The sequence below is a fragment of the Sceloporus occidentalis genome, unplaced genomic scaffold (genome assembly GCF_023333645.1).
Source record: "Sceloporus occidentalis isolate IW3139 unplaced genomic scaffold, rSceOcc1.0.p SCAF_66, whole genome shotgun sequence".
Lineage (NCBI taxonomy): Eukaryota > Metazoa > Chordata > Lepidosauria > Squamata > Phrynosomatidae > Sceloporus > Sceloporus occidentalis.
The window spans coordinates 396,629-416,569 of NW_028317046.1; the positions used below are offsets into that span (position 1 = coordinate 396,629).

Here is a 19,941-nt window from a genome sequence, read left to right on the forward strand (position 1 = left end):
TGGTTGCTTTGCCGCTGGTAGAAGTCCTACCTATTAATACGACTAATGCATTTTGCAATCAATCCTTGAGTAACTGTATGTGAATGAGCTTCAATGACAATGGAAATACCCTGTAACTTAACTTGGTGAATAGATTTCGGGCTTTCCTCATGGAGAGATTTGGGACGGAAAACGCGATGCCAGATACGAGCTTGCGGCGTATCGTATAATAAAATGATAAATAGAATTATTTAATATGCCCCCCTCGCACCCCTAGACAAGCCATTGGCTCGGATATTGCATTGACAGTTTTTCTTTATGTTACATATGGGTGCAAGTAGAAACAAATTACAATGAATTCATTAATTTCACTTATACAAATCAAAATGTTGTTGTTTTTTTTTAATTTGCAGACTTAGGGTTTTATTTCAGATTCATAAAAAACTTGAAGGAAAAAAAACCACTAATGGCACTACAGGGCAGGTTATGTATAAAGAGCAATTCTGATGCTAAGTGATAAAAATGAAGCAAAGAAGAGGAACATTCCATTGGTTGCTATGCCAACTGCTCCACTAGTGGATTATATAAAACTCCTAATATACCTTTTTTTTTACTTAACATGTTTAGCCTTAATGCCATATAAAATGAACAGTATTTTTTTATTTTTTTCCTGGAAAACAAGTAATCAGAAAATAGTTAAAAAATACACACACAAAAAAACCAAAATGGACTATATTAAATATTATACAAATCTAATACGTTGTGTTAGAAATTGAGGCGAAATATTAACTCCTTAATGACAAAGCCCGTACATGCACGGGCTCAAAATGCATTGTTTTCAATGGGTTTAGGGACCGGCCATTGCCCTTAAGGGGTTAAATTTAGCTTCTGTTACTGACCTTAAGGCTTGGTACACAAGTTAAACCTCTGTTTTTAGGAGGAAATCTTTACAACTAACAAACAAAGCAAAAAATTCATACTAGAAATTTTAGATTCATTTCCACCCCCCCTTTTTTCTTCTTTTCTGGCTGATTGAATTTTAATTTCCAGTTCAACGTCCTCCTGTTAGCTTAGCAGTAAAATATGCTTCGGTGGAAAATTGCATTAAGCGTTTCCACTGCCTTAAACACCGGGGATTTCTATAAATTACAATATACATTTTCGAGCGTACAGTTAGTTAGCGTCAATTATCACCATGTTTGCTTCCTGCGATAAATCTGGAAATCTGTATATTGCTTTCCACTATCGCTAAATTAACTTTCAATTTCCTCAAGGCAACGTGGCGTTAAAGGATTAATTAAAAACTTTAACTTGGTCAGCGTTAGGATTTTCTTGCCTTTTTTTGTTGTTGATGTGTTTGGTACGGGGATGAGTGAAGGATATACCGTATGAAGAGATGTTTCTCGTTCTAGAATGTTTACTTGGCCCCTGCCCCATCTTTACGTTCAGCCGACCCGCTTTGGGCAGTATTGTTGCGGTGTGAATTGGCACCGCCATGCAATGACGCTAGTGTATGATGTGTCAATATGTCAACACCCAGTATGTTAGGAGGTTATGACATCACACAAGAATATTACCCCCAGTTTTATATCTGCTGTGATATAAATATATAAACCTTTATGGGGTAGAATAGTGGATTGATCACATACTACATCCTAATTGTACTTGTATTTTTAATTGTGTTTTTTTTTAAATGTTCCATTCCAATTCGTTTTTAGTATGAAAGGAAGGAACTAGAAGAAGAAGGAAGGAAGAGATACGAAAATCAAAAACTAGAGCGTTTTGAAACTAAGCAAAGAAATGGAGACGTTATTCTACCCGTTATTAATCCAGGTAAGCTATTAAATTACCAAAAAAAGTACCAGGGCCTCTTTTGATCCACAGTCTGGTATGGAATCGTAAGAATAATGTAAATGGCCAGGCTATGCCCTTATTGGAGGTCGGTTTTAATCTGAATACATAAAAAACATAAAAAAAAAATACAGCTGATAGAGACCTGATTTATCACTCCCATCACTCCTGTGTTCCAATGGCCCTTTATCACTCCCATCACTCCTGTGTTCCAATGGCCCTTTATCACTCCCATCACTCCTGTGTTCCAATGGCCCTTTATCACTCCCATCACTCTTGTGTTCCAATGGCCCTTTATCACTCCCATCACTCCTGTGTTCCAATGGCCCTTTATCATTCACATCACTCCTGTGTTCCAATGGCCCTTTATCACTCCCATCACTCCTGTGTTCCAATGGCCCTTTTATCACTCCCATCACTCCTGGTTTACAATGGCACGTTGTGTTCGCTGATCCAAGTTTAAGTTTAAATGGCTAATTGATTGTCAGAAAACCCTTTTGCAATTATGTTACAGCCAGAAATTTGTATTATATATAAATGTTATTTTCTATCTATAAATACATACTCTATCTTAAACCGCTGTGAATGAGAACAGACCTGGTAACAATGCCCCAAAGTTGTTCAGAATTATTGAATTTGTTCTATTTTGATGCTTGTGATTTCTGTACCCAAAAAGTAAAAGAATAGTTACGTTGTTTTACTTTTTGGAAGAAGACTAATATGTATTCTTTTATTGTGTAGTAGACACATGGAAAAGTATATTTTCAATATTTGTTAAATTATTTTAATATGAATATATATATATATATATATATATATATGTTGTTGACAAGCTATAGGAAGCAATTGAAGGTATGTCCAAGATGAATTTGTGAATGGAGCGGGGATAAATTGAGTTGTAATTGGAGAGTCGTGTTTGGCCAAAACCCACAGACGCCTCTTTGTGATTTTCAGTCCCCCAAAGCCAGTACATTCCTGTATTATCTGAAGCCGTTACATAACCGCATCCGACTCAAGCGACGCAAGCGGTTAAGAATGGAAGAAATCGGTTTTTTTTGAGGCTGGATGAAGATAGGGCTTTTGAATGAAAGCTCTCATTTTAAGAGACGCCTGTTTCCCCCTTGTTAATTTTAGTTAGCTTTAAACTTTGAGAGCGGAGCAGAGTTCCAGGGATACGGTAGTTGCCTAGCAACACTTCGCAAGGGGCAAGCCGGCCGCCTTTGGTCTCCTCGCCGTCATATGAAAGCTCCTACCGCATCCTTGCAAGTACTGAGACGGGAATGGACCAGACCGGCATTGATAGTGTTAAACCATGCATCATTAAAATATTTTCTTGCAGAAAAGCGATGCACGGTACCACACAATAGCATTATTGTTTTTTTGTTTTTTCTTTGCCCATATTTTGGATTATTTAATGTATTTTTCAACATTCCATGCTATATTTATTGTTTTCGACAGCAACAAAAATATAGTTGCGTATTTGGGGGGGGGCTCTAAATGATTCCATTTAACTAGAGCAGGCTTTATTCTTATTGTTATTGGTAGTGGTGATTGTTTTATTATTTTTAGTGTTTTTTGTCATTTTTCCTCAGTCAACTAAGATACGTAAGTGTTCTAAATCAGTAAAATAACAGCAACACCCATTACACATTTGCTATAGTCTTAAATGTAAGGACCCAACTTTCACACATATATTTTTGGGTAAAAAAGCATGTTTTTCTGGCACTGGAAAACTGCCACTTACTTAACCCATTATAGTGTGGTGCAGAACCCTTACTTTCTAAACCACTACAGATGTTTTACTTTACTGAGACGGCGGTACTATAGCTATCTCTTTTTTTTACCCTATTTATGCTATTATTAATTTTATAGTATAGTAGTTACCCACGGCAACACATTTTTTAGCTATTGAGATTGCAATATGTTTACCGGGGGGGGTTCTTTGCAAGCCTCATCAGCATCTTATTTAAAAAAAATTAATAATGGGGATTTGCGTTAAACAGAAATTCTCCCTTATTAGGTTGCATACAAGACGCATTTCATAAAGAGGATGCTCTCTGATTTCCCTCCGGACAAATCGCTCCCCCCCGTTAAACAAATCATTTGACATCTTGGCTAAAACCTCTTGTAATCTAGCTATTTATAACCCAACGGTAGCTAAGTGGGGCTTCAGCCTGTGTGTGTGGGTGAAAATAAAGCACAGAAAAAAGGAAAACACAGCGCGGGAATGGCTTTATGTAGAAACAGGCACTCTATCACCCTCAGCCAGCGTCTGCCACATAGTACAGGAGGGACGTTTACTTCAATGGATGATAAATTACTGGCCATGCCTGATAACAGAACAACTGTAAAAAAAAAATAGTGTTATAATACAACAATTGTGTGACGCAACATTTAGCGCAAGTGTTTTACTCCTTTGTGTCCCAGCCGGATAAGCGATTCTCTACTCCATCCTCTCTAAGCCAAAAGCTTGAAGCTCCTCAAACCACCTTACTCAACGTTTACGTCCATCCATTTTTTAAGTGGTGTTTTTTTTTAGGTTAAATGGCGAACTGGTGGACAGGTAGGAATGGTTTCAATGTAGACTCATCCTTTCTCCCTGACCTCCCAACAAGTGTTATATAGAAACCCTGGTTCGCGGCCCCCTTTTAGTCGCGGCCCCCTTCTCCTGCTATAAAGACTCAAACCTTAATCAGTCGTTGGTCTCGTCTTAGATTCAGGGGCCGTATTATTAGCCTCTATCTTTAATGGCGGAGTCTCTTATTGCAAGTGATTGAGTCCAGAAGCAGGAGAGGTAGCCACACATGCGTGAAAACAAACACATTGTTACAAGTAGTTGGAGATGGAAACAACAATAGATGGGTGCACAGGGGCAATAAATCCAAAGGCGTAGTACAAGGAGAAGGGGCAAAAAGACGTTGTCAAGTGGTAGCAGAGGTCAGGACTGGTGGCTAAGGTTCAAGGTCGAGGACACAGGCTGGAGGTCAAAGCTACAGCCGCCAAAATACTTTTAAGATTGTAAACACAACAGAAAAAAGTACCACTTGAACTTATGTAAAACTTATGTTATTTTGGTCGTTGCTTTACCTGACAAGTTCATGTTATTGGTGAAAAGATTAAAAAATATTGAATATATCAAATCTTTTGGACATTCTAAGTTCTATTTTGTCTGCAGTTTCAGAAGGAGCAGGATTGTCCTCATGAATGAATGATTACATACATGAGAGCAGTTGTAATACAATTAAGCCCATGACAATACGCAGATGTCTGTGACATCATCGTGGACTTCCCTACTGGGAAATACAGAAACCATATCTTTATTTTTGAATTCTTAGAACTGAAATAACCCTTACTTTGACTGAGAAAAATATGAAACTGTAATTCTGATGCTTTCATTGTTTAGAATGTTCTTTATTTCTCAATTAAAGGTTCAGCTTTAACCCCAAAAAGCCTTCTTACATTAGAAAATAGCATTATTTATTTATTTCTCATTCCACATTTTAGCGTTGCCCCCCATATAATATAAAACTGAACCTGGAAAGTTAAAGTAATTCATTATTTCTGTCTTTCTTGTTTATACCATAATTGCTTCAGACAGACAAACTAAAGGTAAGTAATTATTAGTGTTTAAATTACATTTAAATATTTATCATTTTTTGCCATTTTTAAATTATAGTTTTATGATGATTTTTGTTCCATTCTGTGAGATGTTTTTTTAGAGGAGATGGGGGGTCTGGCAAATATGAAATGTTTCAGGACTTTTTTTGAACAATGCGGTTTACATGTTGGCTCCAAATCCTGTAGTTATTAAATAAATCACTTTTTAAACCTACTCACACCGTTTTTTATTTTATTTTTAAAATTAAATTAAGTCAACAGTCTTCAATGCAGTGTTTAGCTTTTAATTGAACATGCACAATCCCGCTTTACCTTGACGTGCCTGGTATCGATGCTTTCGAGGTAGATAGAAATTAGTGTATTTTGGCATCAGTTAATGTGGTTTCTTGGTGGTGCTAAATTCTTGAAACCATTTATTTTAATGCCAACATATAATTGCATGTTGAAGATCCAAGAATAAATTGAACCCAGTCATGGCAGGACTTGAAGTGTTTTGCCATCCAGATAAGACCTCGTTGAGTTCAACGCTAGGTCTAATGTAGCGTTCTTCCCTTGCGTTTTAGATATCTATGTTGCGTAAACTGGGGATCTAGTGAATTTAGTACCATACTATTGCAGATTGTCTTTACCTGGTATCAACCATAATGAATAAATTAAGGACAAAATCACTAAGGATCATCATTAATTTGAGATTTTAATACTGGCTTCTTGCCTTGTGTACATTTTTCATCACTTTCATAGAGGGTGAACATGATATGGTAAAACATATGACGTAATAAAGAATATACCGGTTTTTAGGCTAGGAGACTGTATTCGTCTAACTTCTGCTGGCCTTGGGATCAGTCATCCTCAGCCCTGTTTTGACATGTTGAGAATGATGGGAATTAAGTCCAGGTTTGCAATCAGTGAGCGGGAGCGTCTTAACGAGCGGGGAACGCATACGTTCTCTAGCAGGTTTTCCTAGACACACAAGGTAGACAAAAACACTTGAATCAAAATACTTCCCTGGGGTCCCCTAAACATAGGACATATGTCATGCTGTATAATGCTGAGCGCATAATCCCTAGGCCTTTCTCAATGGGAATTCTGCTTCCTCCCCCAAAAGTATTTTTGGGGAAACATCTGGCTCGCCATTCTTTGTCCTAGCGTCATGAAACTGTCGCGAGACCACAGAAAGGTGGAGATATCTGGACCACCCACAATCACTTCATTTTTAGATAGACTTATCCCTTTTTTAAACATTCCCCATTTACCCCCCAGCCAAATACTGCTTCTCCTACCATCAACAGACCGCAGTCTGTCATGACGAGATGCCAAGAAGCCCCAAGTTCTTCAAGACTGTAGGACAGATGAGGTCTTTGCCCTTTGAGCACAACTTTTCTTTTCTTTACATTTAGACGCACATCACCCCTGAATACTACAGGCTTCATATTCCGAGCATTAATAGGAATGCTGCCTGGAATACTTGAGTTTTATCGTATTCTTAGAAAAAGCTGTTTCATGTTGCGAATTTGCTCAAAAATGATATATTTTTATGATTGTAAAAACAGAGGACTTAATGTGGATTTGAGCTTCTTAGCACACTATCAACACTTCCTATAACCTGTGTTTTTGGGTTTTTTTTCCTTTCTCTTCTTCTCTCTCTCCTACACGCTCACCCCTGCTCCCCCCCTAGCCTTATCTGTGCAGTATATGCCACTATTTACTATTTACGACCCTCTTAGTTTTTTGTCTGCAAATTCTCTACCGTGTTGTTTTAACCCCTGTTTTAACCCTGTATCAGAACATGTACTGGTCAGTTTTAAACTGTGTTTTTCACTTGCTTGGTCAGAAATGCTTTTGACTTGATAAAGGGAGGACTCCCGAAAGCTCGTCTATTATTTTAAATACTGTTAGTCCAATAAAAAAGGTATTTCTAGATTCTGCAACATTCTGTTTTTTTGCATTCTCATTATCTTAGAAATTGTTCACTCTGTGCATCAGAAATCGACTCAGGTTAAGCTTACAGAACATGATGATGCTGTCTGGGTAGCAGCTTGAATTATTCTACACCGAAGAATTATTATTTACCCCACCGATACAGGACTTTATCATGCAAAGCAGACAATTAAAATATAGGGGAACGTACTGGCAGAGGGTTCCGGCGGATGGAGGAGAAATGTCTATTTATAGCTCGGAACAATCTCGGAATTGTGTTATTGAATAACGCAGATTGCTTCTAAATCCCTGGCACGAAGCAAATGAAAACAAACACTTTTATTAGTTGAGCCCGCTCTTTATCGTGGCATATCCTCTCCCATCCAATTATGAATCTTTTGGGACTGAGCCTTCATAATGATATGCTTTTGCGTTCCTCCTAAAAACCCAGCTATTTATAGGCCTTTGCTGACCTACACGCAATTTATTTTTAGACGTATAACCTTCGTCTTGTTTTTCCCATCGCGGTCACAGCTGTCCAGATGGAAGTCCGAGGCCACGAATAGCAGTGGATGGCTTTGTAATTAGTTTCTGGGCCACCCCATACGAACGTTGGATGGGGCTGTTATATAAATTAAATATAAAGCACTTGCACGTTGTGTTTTTGTTGGTTCTAGGATCTAAGATGATGCTTCTGAAACAATGTAATGTAAAGTCTGATTTTAAAAGGAGTCTGTAGTCCAGCCAAGCATGGAATGTTACTTCTCTTGTTGGCCCAACAAAAGTTATCTCATTGAACTAAAGACTGGTTGAGTGGATTAACTGTGGAACATGTTTAATGTACGTTCCTCCATTACCAACTTAGACAACTTTAGTCCACACCTATAAATACTAGCAGACATGCCTTTTTCCACTAACTGGAAGATTAGTTGTTTTGGAAGGATTATTTCTGTGGCCGTCAACGCGGTCAGTCACGGTCCTCTTCTTGTGGTGACGGAAATATATACTGCCCACGCTGGTGGCTGCTCATGACCCGGATAGCGGCTACAGGTGGCCACAGTGAAACACTGCTCTTAGATTTTAATATTAAAGTTGTTACAAATGTAGAAACGTTGTCTCACCTTGCCTTTTTTATTGAAATATTTTAGAAACACAAGGGCTGACACATAAAACATTTCGCTTATATAATATTAACAGACTCACAAGGCAATTGTGATATAAAAATGTAATTATGTGCCTATTTATTTATTTGTTTTTTTCTTCCAGAACAGTACACCGTTGGATACAGCCAGTCCAGTCTGATTCATTTAGTGGGTCCGTCGGACTGTACCCTACATGGCTACGTTCACGGGGGTAAGTAATTGCCCATTTCTCAATGTAACATGGCGTCCATTGTACCCTCAAAGCAGGATGGTTGACAAAATATTGACATGGATTTGCAGAACAAAAAAAAATATATTATTTGAGCCATGAGTTCTATGGCAAGGAGTCGGATATTTTCTGGTGAAACAACTCTCAAAAATAAAGAAATATTTAAACATTAAATGAAAAAGTAGAAATATTTGGACTTGGAAAAAGGTCAACTTTAATAAGCCTCTCGACTTTGATGACAAAGAAGAAGTTGTATAAATGAATCCTCATTCTTTCTGGTTGTGGTCATCCTACCCCATCAAATATTGGTTTACTTTTTTTTGTATTGATGGCAGATCGGCCCTATTCGGCCCCCGTCTAGTCGCCCATTTCTCCTGCTGTAAGGACTCGAACTTTAATCAGTCGTTGGCCTCGTCTTAGATTCAGAAGCCGTATGCCGATCCCATGTATTGGGAAAAACAACCCATTCTTGGGAAGATCCTGACAATAATATCTGTGAGCCAAATATGCCCAAAAAGGCCAAGAAAGGCTGAGAACGTTAAAAAAATATATATATATTTTTATGTAAAGAGTGTTTCATTTCTGTATAAAAACTATTATCTTTCAATAAATGAAGGTGAAATGGAGGGTTGAGAAATTGTGACCCATCTGCAAGACCTTGCTGAACTATTTCAACCGATCGAAAAAAATACAATACATTTTTCACACCTTTGTGTTTTTTTTTTAATGAGGAAAGGAAGCTTAGCTAATTCTTTATGGTGTTTACTAAAACGGATATAGAATTGGCATTCTAGTATTCTTCTGCTAACAAGTGGAGATAAGCCGGTGTACAAATTAAAGCCTCTATTTTCCTTATTAATAACTGGAGTGAAACCGGCTTTTTTTGTCCTCCCAACTAAAATGGTGATTTTTGCTAATTTCTCCACTGTATTTTGGGTTTATTGTTACATAAGTCTATCTTACAGCCGTCTGATTCTTCTTGTTTCATTGTCCATTTTTCACTACCCCATGTGATCTCTTCCACTCCTCTGTTGCATCCCCTTCTCTCCATGCTTTCTCCTGCTTCCCTCTCCTCCTCTAATTGAAGGAAAAATTCCAGATACGGACAACCCGTGTTGAAAGCGAAGGGCTCTTGTGTTATTTTGTATCTGCACCACCTTCTAGTCCGCTCCCTTCTTTTTATGTCGTCGGCTTAATATGATATAACTTACTGAATTATTTAATATGTGCCAATGCACAGAGGGACTCAACAAGCTAGACGCTGATACTGCCATAGGACAAACTCAATTCCCTTTCGACCTGATAGAGTAACTTAATATAGATTATTTATAGTTTATTATAAAGAACCAGCTCACTTTGCAGCTGTGTATAGGGGGACCTTTAACATAAAGCTAGCGGTGTCAAACCAGAACGACATTCTCTGCTTGAACGGGCTGATGGTATGGTAAGCTTATGGCATATCATTTACTGTTGGAGAATTTCCAAGTTCTTCTATACCTTCGGGTTCCAAATTATATAGATATCTTTATACACCGGTTTTGGATGGAACTAGGTACAAGGCTCTTTATATAGAAAACTGAGCAGGCTTTGTTACCTTCTTAAAATGTCACCTATATTAAAAATGCATATTTAATATATTTAAATGCAGGCAAATTTAAAAAATAAATAAATAAAATATAATATATAAATAAATAAATAAATATATATATATATATATATATATAATATGCTAAGGCAAAATTAGACAGTAGGAAGAGCCTAAACAAATTGAATATTTTATAAAATTATAATGTTAAAAAAAAAACACTTAAGAAGGTCGTAATTATATTAAAAAACTATTAAATGTAGGTATGTAACATGAATGATGTTACTCGAAAAACATACGGCTCTTTAAGCTACAGCGAACGATAGGATTGAAACCGAATTAATGACATCATTTTATTTTTTACATGAGCACCTACAACAGAGGAGTCCGTGCGCTCTCTGCAGCACAAATAAAACTGGTTACCATAGTAACCCTTCATTATCAGGCAGTTCCTCCGCATTAATTACACAGCTCCAGACAGTATTTTTTTTTTTAAAAAAAGGCGCTTTTCAAAACGGAATAGATTTACGAGTTTAAATATAGTACATTTTCAAAATGTGTTTTTTTTTCCATTTTTGGCTTGTTATTACTATTACTATTTAATACTGAAGCAACATCACGGCACCTGGTTTACACGGGCCTTGATAGGGGGTTCAGTGCCTGCCCGTGCCAGCAGTACCCGTTGTTCTATAAGTGTCCCGAAGGAGGTCAGGAACCGGGATCAGCAACTGAATCCAAAACACTAACAGCAAGCGAGGTCAATACGTAGCCGGGTTAATCGCAGAGAGGTAACGCGAAGTCGAATCGGAACAGAGAGCAGGGTCAAGACTAGCCGGGTCAAAAAGTTCACCAAAACAACAAGAAAAGTAAAATTCTGAGTTAATGTAGACAGTCCAGGGTAAAAACGAGTTCAGGAAAGGTTATGGAAGGTCAGTCAGTGACTAACTGTGCGGCTCAAGGTATTCTTTAGTTATTAGAGTTATACCATTACATAAGTTATGGTGGGTAAAGGTGATGGAAAACCCTTCCACTAAAATTTAGGGGTAGTAGAAGCATTATTAAACACTCATCTACAGACACCAGACAAACCAGAAGGCCTGTTTTTCCCTCAGAAATCTCATGGTGCTGCCACATCCACAAGGGATTCTGGGTAGGCACATGCAAATAAGGCTAACAATTAACAATTGTTATAAGAGTTAGAAATTGAGAGTTATATATCCTTTTTTTTACATATTACATATAAGAAAATAGATACCATATAATATACTATATATTAGTTTTGATTTGGGCATAAACTATGGGCAAATACAGGGAGCACAAACCCAGTACATACTAAAGAAGATATGTTAGCGAAATATTAAGTCGTTTGTGAACACTGTCACTGCTGAGCTACTGTTACTCGATCGAGGAGAAAACTGTGTTGACAGTTAGTTCTCTGTATATATTTTTCAGAAAACAGGGAGCCTGGAGGTAAATGGAGGTAAACGCATCATTCTGGCTTAAACAATGACATGTATATCCTGGAATCCGGTGTTGCTGCTTAATATATCGGTGGGGTTTTGGTGGGATGGGTGGCATTTTTTGGGGTTTCGGTACAGGTTGGTTATTTACGATAAAGCAACGAAGAGGCAGAAGACTAGGTCTACTAGTTTCTGCCACCTTGTTTGCCATTCCCCATCCAACCCACCCAAACCTCACCTTTAAAGTATTACACCTGGGCTGTTGGGGGGCAAATGCATCCAACAGAGAAATGCATCTGCCCCTCCAGAGCTCTTCCTGCAGCTCTCTTCTTGAGGTCCATCTACCTTTTCTACAGACGTAACTGCCTTTTATACCCCCTGGCCGTATATATTTCTAATTTAGGGGATAAGTCCCTGACTGCGGCTAACATAGAATGAGTTAACTGTTTCCTCTCTGAATCTATACGTGTCTCAGGAACATTGGATAAAAATACTCAGGCGATTTCCGGTGCTGAAGTCATGTATGCTCTTATCTCATATGTCATTTCAGTTCTCCTCCAAAGGCCCAGAGCCAGGCATATCCATAACAGCTGGAAGTACTGAGGCTTCAGAGAGGGGGACAAACTTTGTACTAATCTAAGTGAGAAAAGGGTTTTTTCCACATTTCTTAACAACTAATGCCTTCACACATACTATATTTTGAGGTTATCTGTATAACTTTAGCGCTGGCTAAGAAGAGAGAGCTGGCATTAATATAACAGTCTGTTTAACTAATCAGAAGAATCACATTTTCCATTGCTGGCCAAAATTTGACCTTAAAAAAAAAAAAAAAAAAAAAAATCAGCGTCCCATTACCAAAACCATATGAGATACATCTGCTGCAGTGGAATGCTTTCCGCCACATTTGACATCATGCAGCATCCATCACTTTTTTACATTTATTTTTTTTAAAGAAGTTGCCAAGAACACAATATAGAAATTGATGACGTCAATGAAGAGACTTGGGACGGAGGCAGCTGTTGATTTCTCTGGACTTCTGGAGAATTACAGTATCATGTGGATAAAATGATTATGTGAAATCAATATCTATGAACCACCTTTTATTGTTTTTGTATGCTCCAAGTGTCCATGTTTAGAAACCAGCCTCTCATTATCTGGTGTCCCTCTCGTTGGATATTAGGTTCTCATGAGGTTCCACAGCCCTAGAAGCCCCAATTATGTCCATTAAAACAGATCTGGATTACATATGGGCGATATCTGGGTTTTTTTCTATTGCAATCTAGAGGATGAGTGCTATTCAGTTTCTTGAGATAGATTTATCTCCATCATTGAATCCACATTTTTGTAAATGAAACCTTGGAGATTAAATACAAAATGCTTCTTCTTCTACATGCCCCTACACTGTTACATAAATAGCTATCATTAAGTCACAAAATCGTATAAAACGTCTTGTACCTAACCATGTCCTCTTAAACAAACGTTCCCCTCTCTAGTCATTCGAAATTTTGGGGGAGGGGGGTTGCTGATACATTGTATCTAGATGTAATGAGAAATGACGGCAGCTTGTATTGGTCATGAGACCCTTATTTGGGGCAATTTAGGTTTCTGATCTGGTTGTGGAATTGTCGTGGATTTTCTTATTGACCCCAGAAAGCCATGTTGCCCCTCTGCCACCCCCTAAGTACATCAACAAAACACGCATTCTCCGTTTCTATAACAAAAAAACTTTTCTGGTGCCTGGTGTTGTGCAATCAGTAAAAATGTTTTGTTAACTTCTATGATGATTAGAAATATGGCCATTTGTTACAAAAAGGGCTAGTATTTGCCTATATTGCACTTAATAAACCTAAACCCGCAGTATGTTAATGCACATCATCTACATTGTTAATACTGAGTACAGAAGCTGTTATATGCAATGCCAGCACCATGGTCCTCTGATGGACACAAGAACCTGGAGAACCTTCTACACTGAACGTTCTTCAGGGCCCAAGTTGACGCCAGAGCAGACCCCTTCAGCCCCATATCATCTGGCTGTCTTTCCTGCTGTAAAGACTCAGATCTTAATCAGTCGTCGGTTTCATCTTAGATTCAGGATAGTCATGTGCCTATCCCTTCCTCTGCTGAGATGCTGATCCACGTATCCACCATCCTCTCAGCAAAGTATAAGAAAAACTAAAATGATCATACGCACGTCGGCTTTAAAATGTTGGCCTAGAAAGAGTTGTACCTTTAAAATAAAATGTGTGTGTTTTCATACCATGTAAATCATTTGATCGCATTATGTGCGTAGAGGTTTTGCTTAAACCAGTTTGTTCCAGCATCAGACTTCACAAGCTAATTGGCACAGAAAACGGGACCACGAGAGACGCCGCTAACCGTAGTCTTAAAATGATTATTAATTACTCTTGGCACATGTAAATGTCGTTAGCGGAGAGACAATCCAGAGGTCCCTGGCTGTGGATACATTCTGTAACATTTCGAAGGGCTGCAGGAGTTTCGGCTCCGTTTGAACCCGGCCCCTGCTACGGCGGAGAGGGCCCCATTAAAGCATGTGTTAGTAATTACATGGCCGCTACAGTCCTCTTGTGGCATACTTTTCCAATTATCAGACTTGGGCTTTTTTATCAGCATGCCAGAGCCAAATCATTATTTGACTTTATGTGGGTTCCAAGGAACCCATTACTGCTCTGTGATGGATGTATTTATACGGCATCAACATCGTCTGCGGCACTTTATATTTTTCCAAGTTCGCTCGAAGGGAACTTAAGCGACTTTCAGAAGCTTGACCCATGTTGCCTAAGCAGGATGATCCCCCCAAGGGATCTAATTTTTAGAGAACTGTCAAGTTTCAGGTCAGTCTATATGTCAATATAACCTGTCTGTAGGTCATCTATAAGGTACTCAAACGGTTAACATATATATATGTATAGATATATATATATATATAATACAATATCGTTCAAATTTTGGGGTCACTGAGCTGTTTTCTTGGAAAACAAGGACATTTCTGGCTGTAACATAGTAACAAAAGGGTTTTCTAACCATCAATTAGCCTTTTAAATTTAAACTTGGATCAGCAAACACAACGTGCCATTGTGACACAGGAGTGATGGGAGTGGTAAAGGGCCATTGGGACACAGGAGTGATGGGAGTGGTAAAGGGCCATTGTGACACAGGAGTGATGGGAGTGATAAAGGGCCATTGGAACACAGGAGTGATGGGAGTGATAAAGGGCCATTGGAACACAGGAGTGATGGGAGTGATAAAGGGCCTCTGTACGCCTATGAAGATATTCCATTACCCTGCGGTCAAAGATGAAGATACCTCTGGATTCTGATGTCCATACTAAGATACATTAAGAAAACGATGTAACATAGACATAGGAGATCAATCATCGTATGCCAATTAAACAGCAAAAACATTCCCTTGCATATGCAAACTTCTTCTTCTTCTTTTTTTGATTGAGTTTAATTGGCTGTTAAATAAAAACTGAAATAGCTGTTGTGGACATTGCCAGGCGATGTATTTCTCGCCCTCCAGTTAGTTGAGTCTTTATTGAATTATTAGACTCTTCGCTGGAAATGCCGGAGATCATGTCATGTAATATTGATGTCTGTTGGCTTGAGGGAATTGGGATCCTTCACAAACTTCTTTGACTATAACAAGCTCGGAAATGTTCGTCTGTTGATTTTTCTGGAAGTCAGGAATCGCAATGTTCCTGGCCACACCAGGAGTCCACTGATGTCTTCTCCAGTGGTCCACGGATTCTTATGTCATGGGAACGGCAGATGCTTTATCTGCATCCTTTGGGAGCTGAATACTATGGCTTAACATGGCTTGTGTACTTGGTAACAATGTGTCCATATAAGGCTAAACTATATAGATATTATATCTGTATGTATTTATAGACAACCAGGAACACAGCTTTTGGTTGGAGGATCTACATGAGACAATGACACGGGATCATATTAAAATGTGTTTTAAACAAGGAGTTCATAAACATAGTGGTTGGAGTTTTTACGGGATCTGAGCAACATTTTCATGATTTACAGCCATGTAACATCACAGGTTTAGTAAATGAACCCAGCAAGAAGGTCCATATCACTGCGCATGTTTGTACGAGCACTGAGGACGCGCTCCACCACCAGTCCCTTAACCCCAGGTGGTGGGATTCATCACAGATATTTATAACTTCTATCCTCAGTGCTTCACATAGAATCTCAAAGCAGTCACAGAAAAATAAAAACTTCAACGTAAATATACCCCTAAACGAGTCACCTGATTTCAAGCAGGGGAACCCTAAAAACTTGTGAGATTGAATCATTCTAAACCAACACATTCAGTAAATAGCTGCCGTTTTCTAATCGCCTGATGAGTTGGAGCTTTTGTACGGGATGCTTGTTTGGATTGTACAAAAATACCTCTTTTTATTTTGCTCGGATCGGGTAAAATAGGAAGGCAACGTTCCCCTTCTCACAAATCAATGAATGCAACCCCCCCCCCCCACCGTCTCTGTTCGGAGAGTAGGGAGAAAAGCCGCTATTCTGAATTACATGTTTTCTCAGCATTCTGTCTGCCCTTTTAGTAACCCTAGAGCAGGATCAGTCGTTATTCTTCGCATACGTCTCCCTCCTTAATGTAAATGATTTCTGACCGGTCCTATGAGAACCATCTGACTCCAAATATTTTGAGACATCGTGAAATATTATATACAATCATATTTGATTTAATCTCTTGCATCTTAGTTAATATATGTATATTTATACAGTAGACATAGACACCACGTGTGAGGTCATTTTTATTTACAGCATCTATAGTAAGGGAATGTTTGTTTTTTTCACATTAATAGATAAAAAAAAGGACTATGGCTCTTTAGGATTCCCGGGAAAAGGTTTGTGTGGAGAGCGCCGTTGGACGTCTGGATGTGTAATCGGTACTTTTTCCGATAATAAAAACCTGTTTCTGAACCTCAGTGTTGGGCAGATGTTCTCCATCTGTATCTGTTTACTCCCAGATTACAGACTCTTCGTTACTCGCATGACATTCGGTTCCAAGAGCTACACCCTATAATCACGCCGGACCCGTCTCTACTCTCAGGACCCGCTCATTATCCTGTGTGGCCGGCTTCAGTTTACACAGCACGCCGCGCTCGCCGGGCAAATATTTATAGACCTAGGCCATCGTAAAAGGTGTAGAAAAAGTTTAACACTTACGAATGGCGCAACATTAGGATGGATGTGAAGCTGTGCCCTAAATCGTTTAATAATAAGTAACCACTTTCTTCTATAGTGGGTGTGATAGAGAGGCTGCTGTGGTGGATGGGAGAATGTAAAACTAGTTTGCCCCTCAGAGGCATCATGGAAATCAATGACTGGCCTTAACTTGGGACTTTTACTTTGAAATGTTTATAATCTATGTATTGAAATATATAATATATATATATATTTCTGTGTGACCTCGAACATTTGGACAGTAGTATATAAATGAAGATGACAGCCTTGGATGTAGAATTATATTACCATGGCAGTGATGTCTCCAGCCACCCAGCTCCAACAGCTCCCGAGCGTGTCCGGACAGGTTGTGCTTGTCACATTAAACAATCCCCGAGCGCGGTGTCACTGACCGTGTCACGAGAGCAACGCGGATGTCTTTGTACATATTTGTTGCAAAAAAAAAAATTACACTTTATTTTTTTCCTAATATGCACACATTATTGAAAATAATGAAGATTTAACAGGAATAATAAATAGTTTCATGGGGTTTATCTATGGCAAAAAGATATTTTGGTGAAGAGTTTAAAAATGCGATCTTATCACCATAGCAACCTACAGAATGTTCTTGCTGGACCATTTTATTGGTTGCTATGGGGATGAGACCACTTTTCATACTTTGCACTAGAATCACTTGTTATATGTTAACCCAGACTAGCCTTAGGCATACCGGGGAGCTCTCCAGGTTTTTTCACCGCTTCTCCGGATCGCTGCGGTAAATCTCCGGGTCATGGGAGCGGGGTTTCGGCTCTCCAGACTCCGCCCCATTTCCCCTCCCACTCGCCCCCTACAAAGGTGATTTGCTTGGGGCTATTCCCGCCAATATACATGGTTAGCCCTGCCCCCTCATGGAACTAACCCCACCCCACACAAGGCCAAGTGTCCCGAGCAGGAAGGGCTTTGGGTAGCCATAGCTTGGAGGTTTCCAGGTACGGGCCAAGGGCCTCAGGTCCAGGTGGTGGCCACTTCTCCAAGGTCCGGTTAAAGTGGCGGTCACCGATGTCCCCAACCGGCCCATTAACACTATGGTGGACTGTTTAGTACATTTCCACCAGGTGCAGCGGCTCATATTCCGGCGCTCGGCATGTTTTTCCTTATTTCCATGAAATTCCACCCAAACCTAGAAAAAGAAAATGCATACACATATATTGTAAAACGAGGAGATACTGTATGGGTTAAAATAGTATTGTATATTACTGGCTATCTTATGACTACAGAATATTGGAATATAAGTAGAATATGATGAATTGAGAACACATGAGTAACAGATGTAACGTATATTAGAGAATGGGTAAACGTTGCAGTTGGAATATTGGAATATTGTGAAATGAGTCAATATTATCCTGTAAATCTTGTGCTATGAGGATAAGTGTCGTTATAAAACAATATATTGTAATATGAACAGATAGAATATTCGAGCGGCTTGGAGAAATTGTATTTCTTGTTTCCCAGAGGAAAGATTTTTTGGGATTTCATAAAAAAAAAAGTACCATCTGTATAAAGTAGATATTATTAGGTTTCTATGGCTTTTTTCCATCTGGTTTTATCATCTTAACACAAACTGAACTTAAGGTCCAACTGTGAAAGACAATTTCGTGTCAGCTGTGAAATTTTATCTTCTTGATTTTATTCTATCATAAAAATCTTTATCCACATAAAAAATATGAAATGTACGCAGCTGGGTCAAAGAGCAACTTTTTAAAGATTAACAACATTTTCATTTAATAAATCCAAAGTTGCTGTTAAAATACTCTTATCATCTTGAGACAGTAGCTTCCTCTGAGCCATTGGTGTCGTCTGCTTGCAGACAGCGATACGGACCCAAGGAGCCTTGCGCTTGGATATAATAAATACCAAGGGGGATCCACCAAGGTATCGCAGACACAAAAACAGGGGGAAAATGAGCAAAAGTGCTATTGAAGCATTGTATTGATGATTTTGCATGAACAATTTCCAGAATGCCAAAGAAGCTGAAAGGTTCTTATCTGCCGTCAAATTCTATCCTTCTACTCTAAGACAAAACCAAAGGCTCTTTGAGGTTTGAGTCTCAACATCATGGGCAGACTAGATGGGGCTGAATGGGTCTCATCTGCCATCTTTAGTCGACAGCAATACAGCAAGCTAACTTATATCTGGACATCCCGGGTCTCTTCTTCAGATGGAGAAGAAGAGATCCCTGGGGTATTGAAAGCATCTGTAATGTTAGATCTTTTTCTATGTCTGCCCAAAGGTATCACCTTCAACTGAAGACTCCATTAAAATAGGAAACAATGTATTCTACTTGATATTGTAAAGTTAATTGATTGATGGTGTGTTATTTGTGATCTTTCTGTGTGACGTCTCACGGGTTATACTCCTTATAACAGAAGGAAGCTTTTATGAAGCACTCTAGTACTAGACCTCCTTTGTTGGAAGGTATAGCCGTTATATCGGACATGTAACAGGAACATCATTCTGCTCTTTCAGGTGTTACCATGAAGTTGATGGATGAGGTGGCTGGCATCGTGGCAGTGCGCCACTGTAAGACCAACGTTGTTACGGCTTCTGTGGACGCAATCAACTTCCATCGCAAGATCCAGAAAGGTTTGATGCTGCTTTTATATTTAGTTAAGGAATATTTGCAGTAAATGGGAGCCAAATGGTATTAAAGGCGCAAATTAATAGGATTTATGGATAAGCCATGATTGTGGTGGTGGTGGTGTTACCACCAGGCCAAGCAATGGAATTGTGCAATTAGAAGGGGCATTCCAATGGTCACTATGATAATAAGAACACTTTGTGTCTAAATCTTTAATTTTATTAAGACATTGCTACATTGACACTGACATCTGTGTATGTGTTTCAAGTTGTATGTTTGTGTCGCCTGTCACTCACTGCTCGTGTCTTCGGG

General features: G+C 38.9%; 1 protein-coding gene across 1 annotated transcript in view; it reads left to right on the forward strand.

Moving 5' to 3' along the window:
- LOC149286797 (cytosolic acyl coenzyme A thioester hydrolase-like) overlaps positions 1–19,941 on the forward strand; it is a 54,721-nt gene that overhangs the window by 21,908 nt on the left and 12,872 nt on the right. The window contains exons 5-8 of the mRNA XM_089493632.1: positions 1,698–1,812; positions 5,425–5,439; positions 8,632–8,718; positions 19,518–19,634. Coding sequence (XP_089349758.1) covers positions 1,698–1,812; positions 5,425–5,439; positions 8,632–8,718; positions 19,518–19,634 — 334 coding nt within the window. The remainder of the gene's footprint in view (positions 1–1,697; positions 1,813–5,424; positions 5,440–8,631; positions 8,719–19,517; positions 19,635–19,941) is intronic.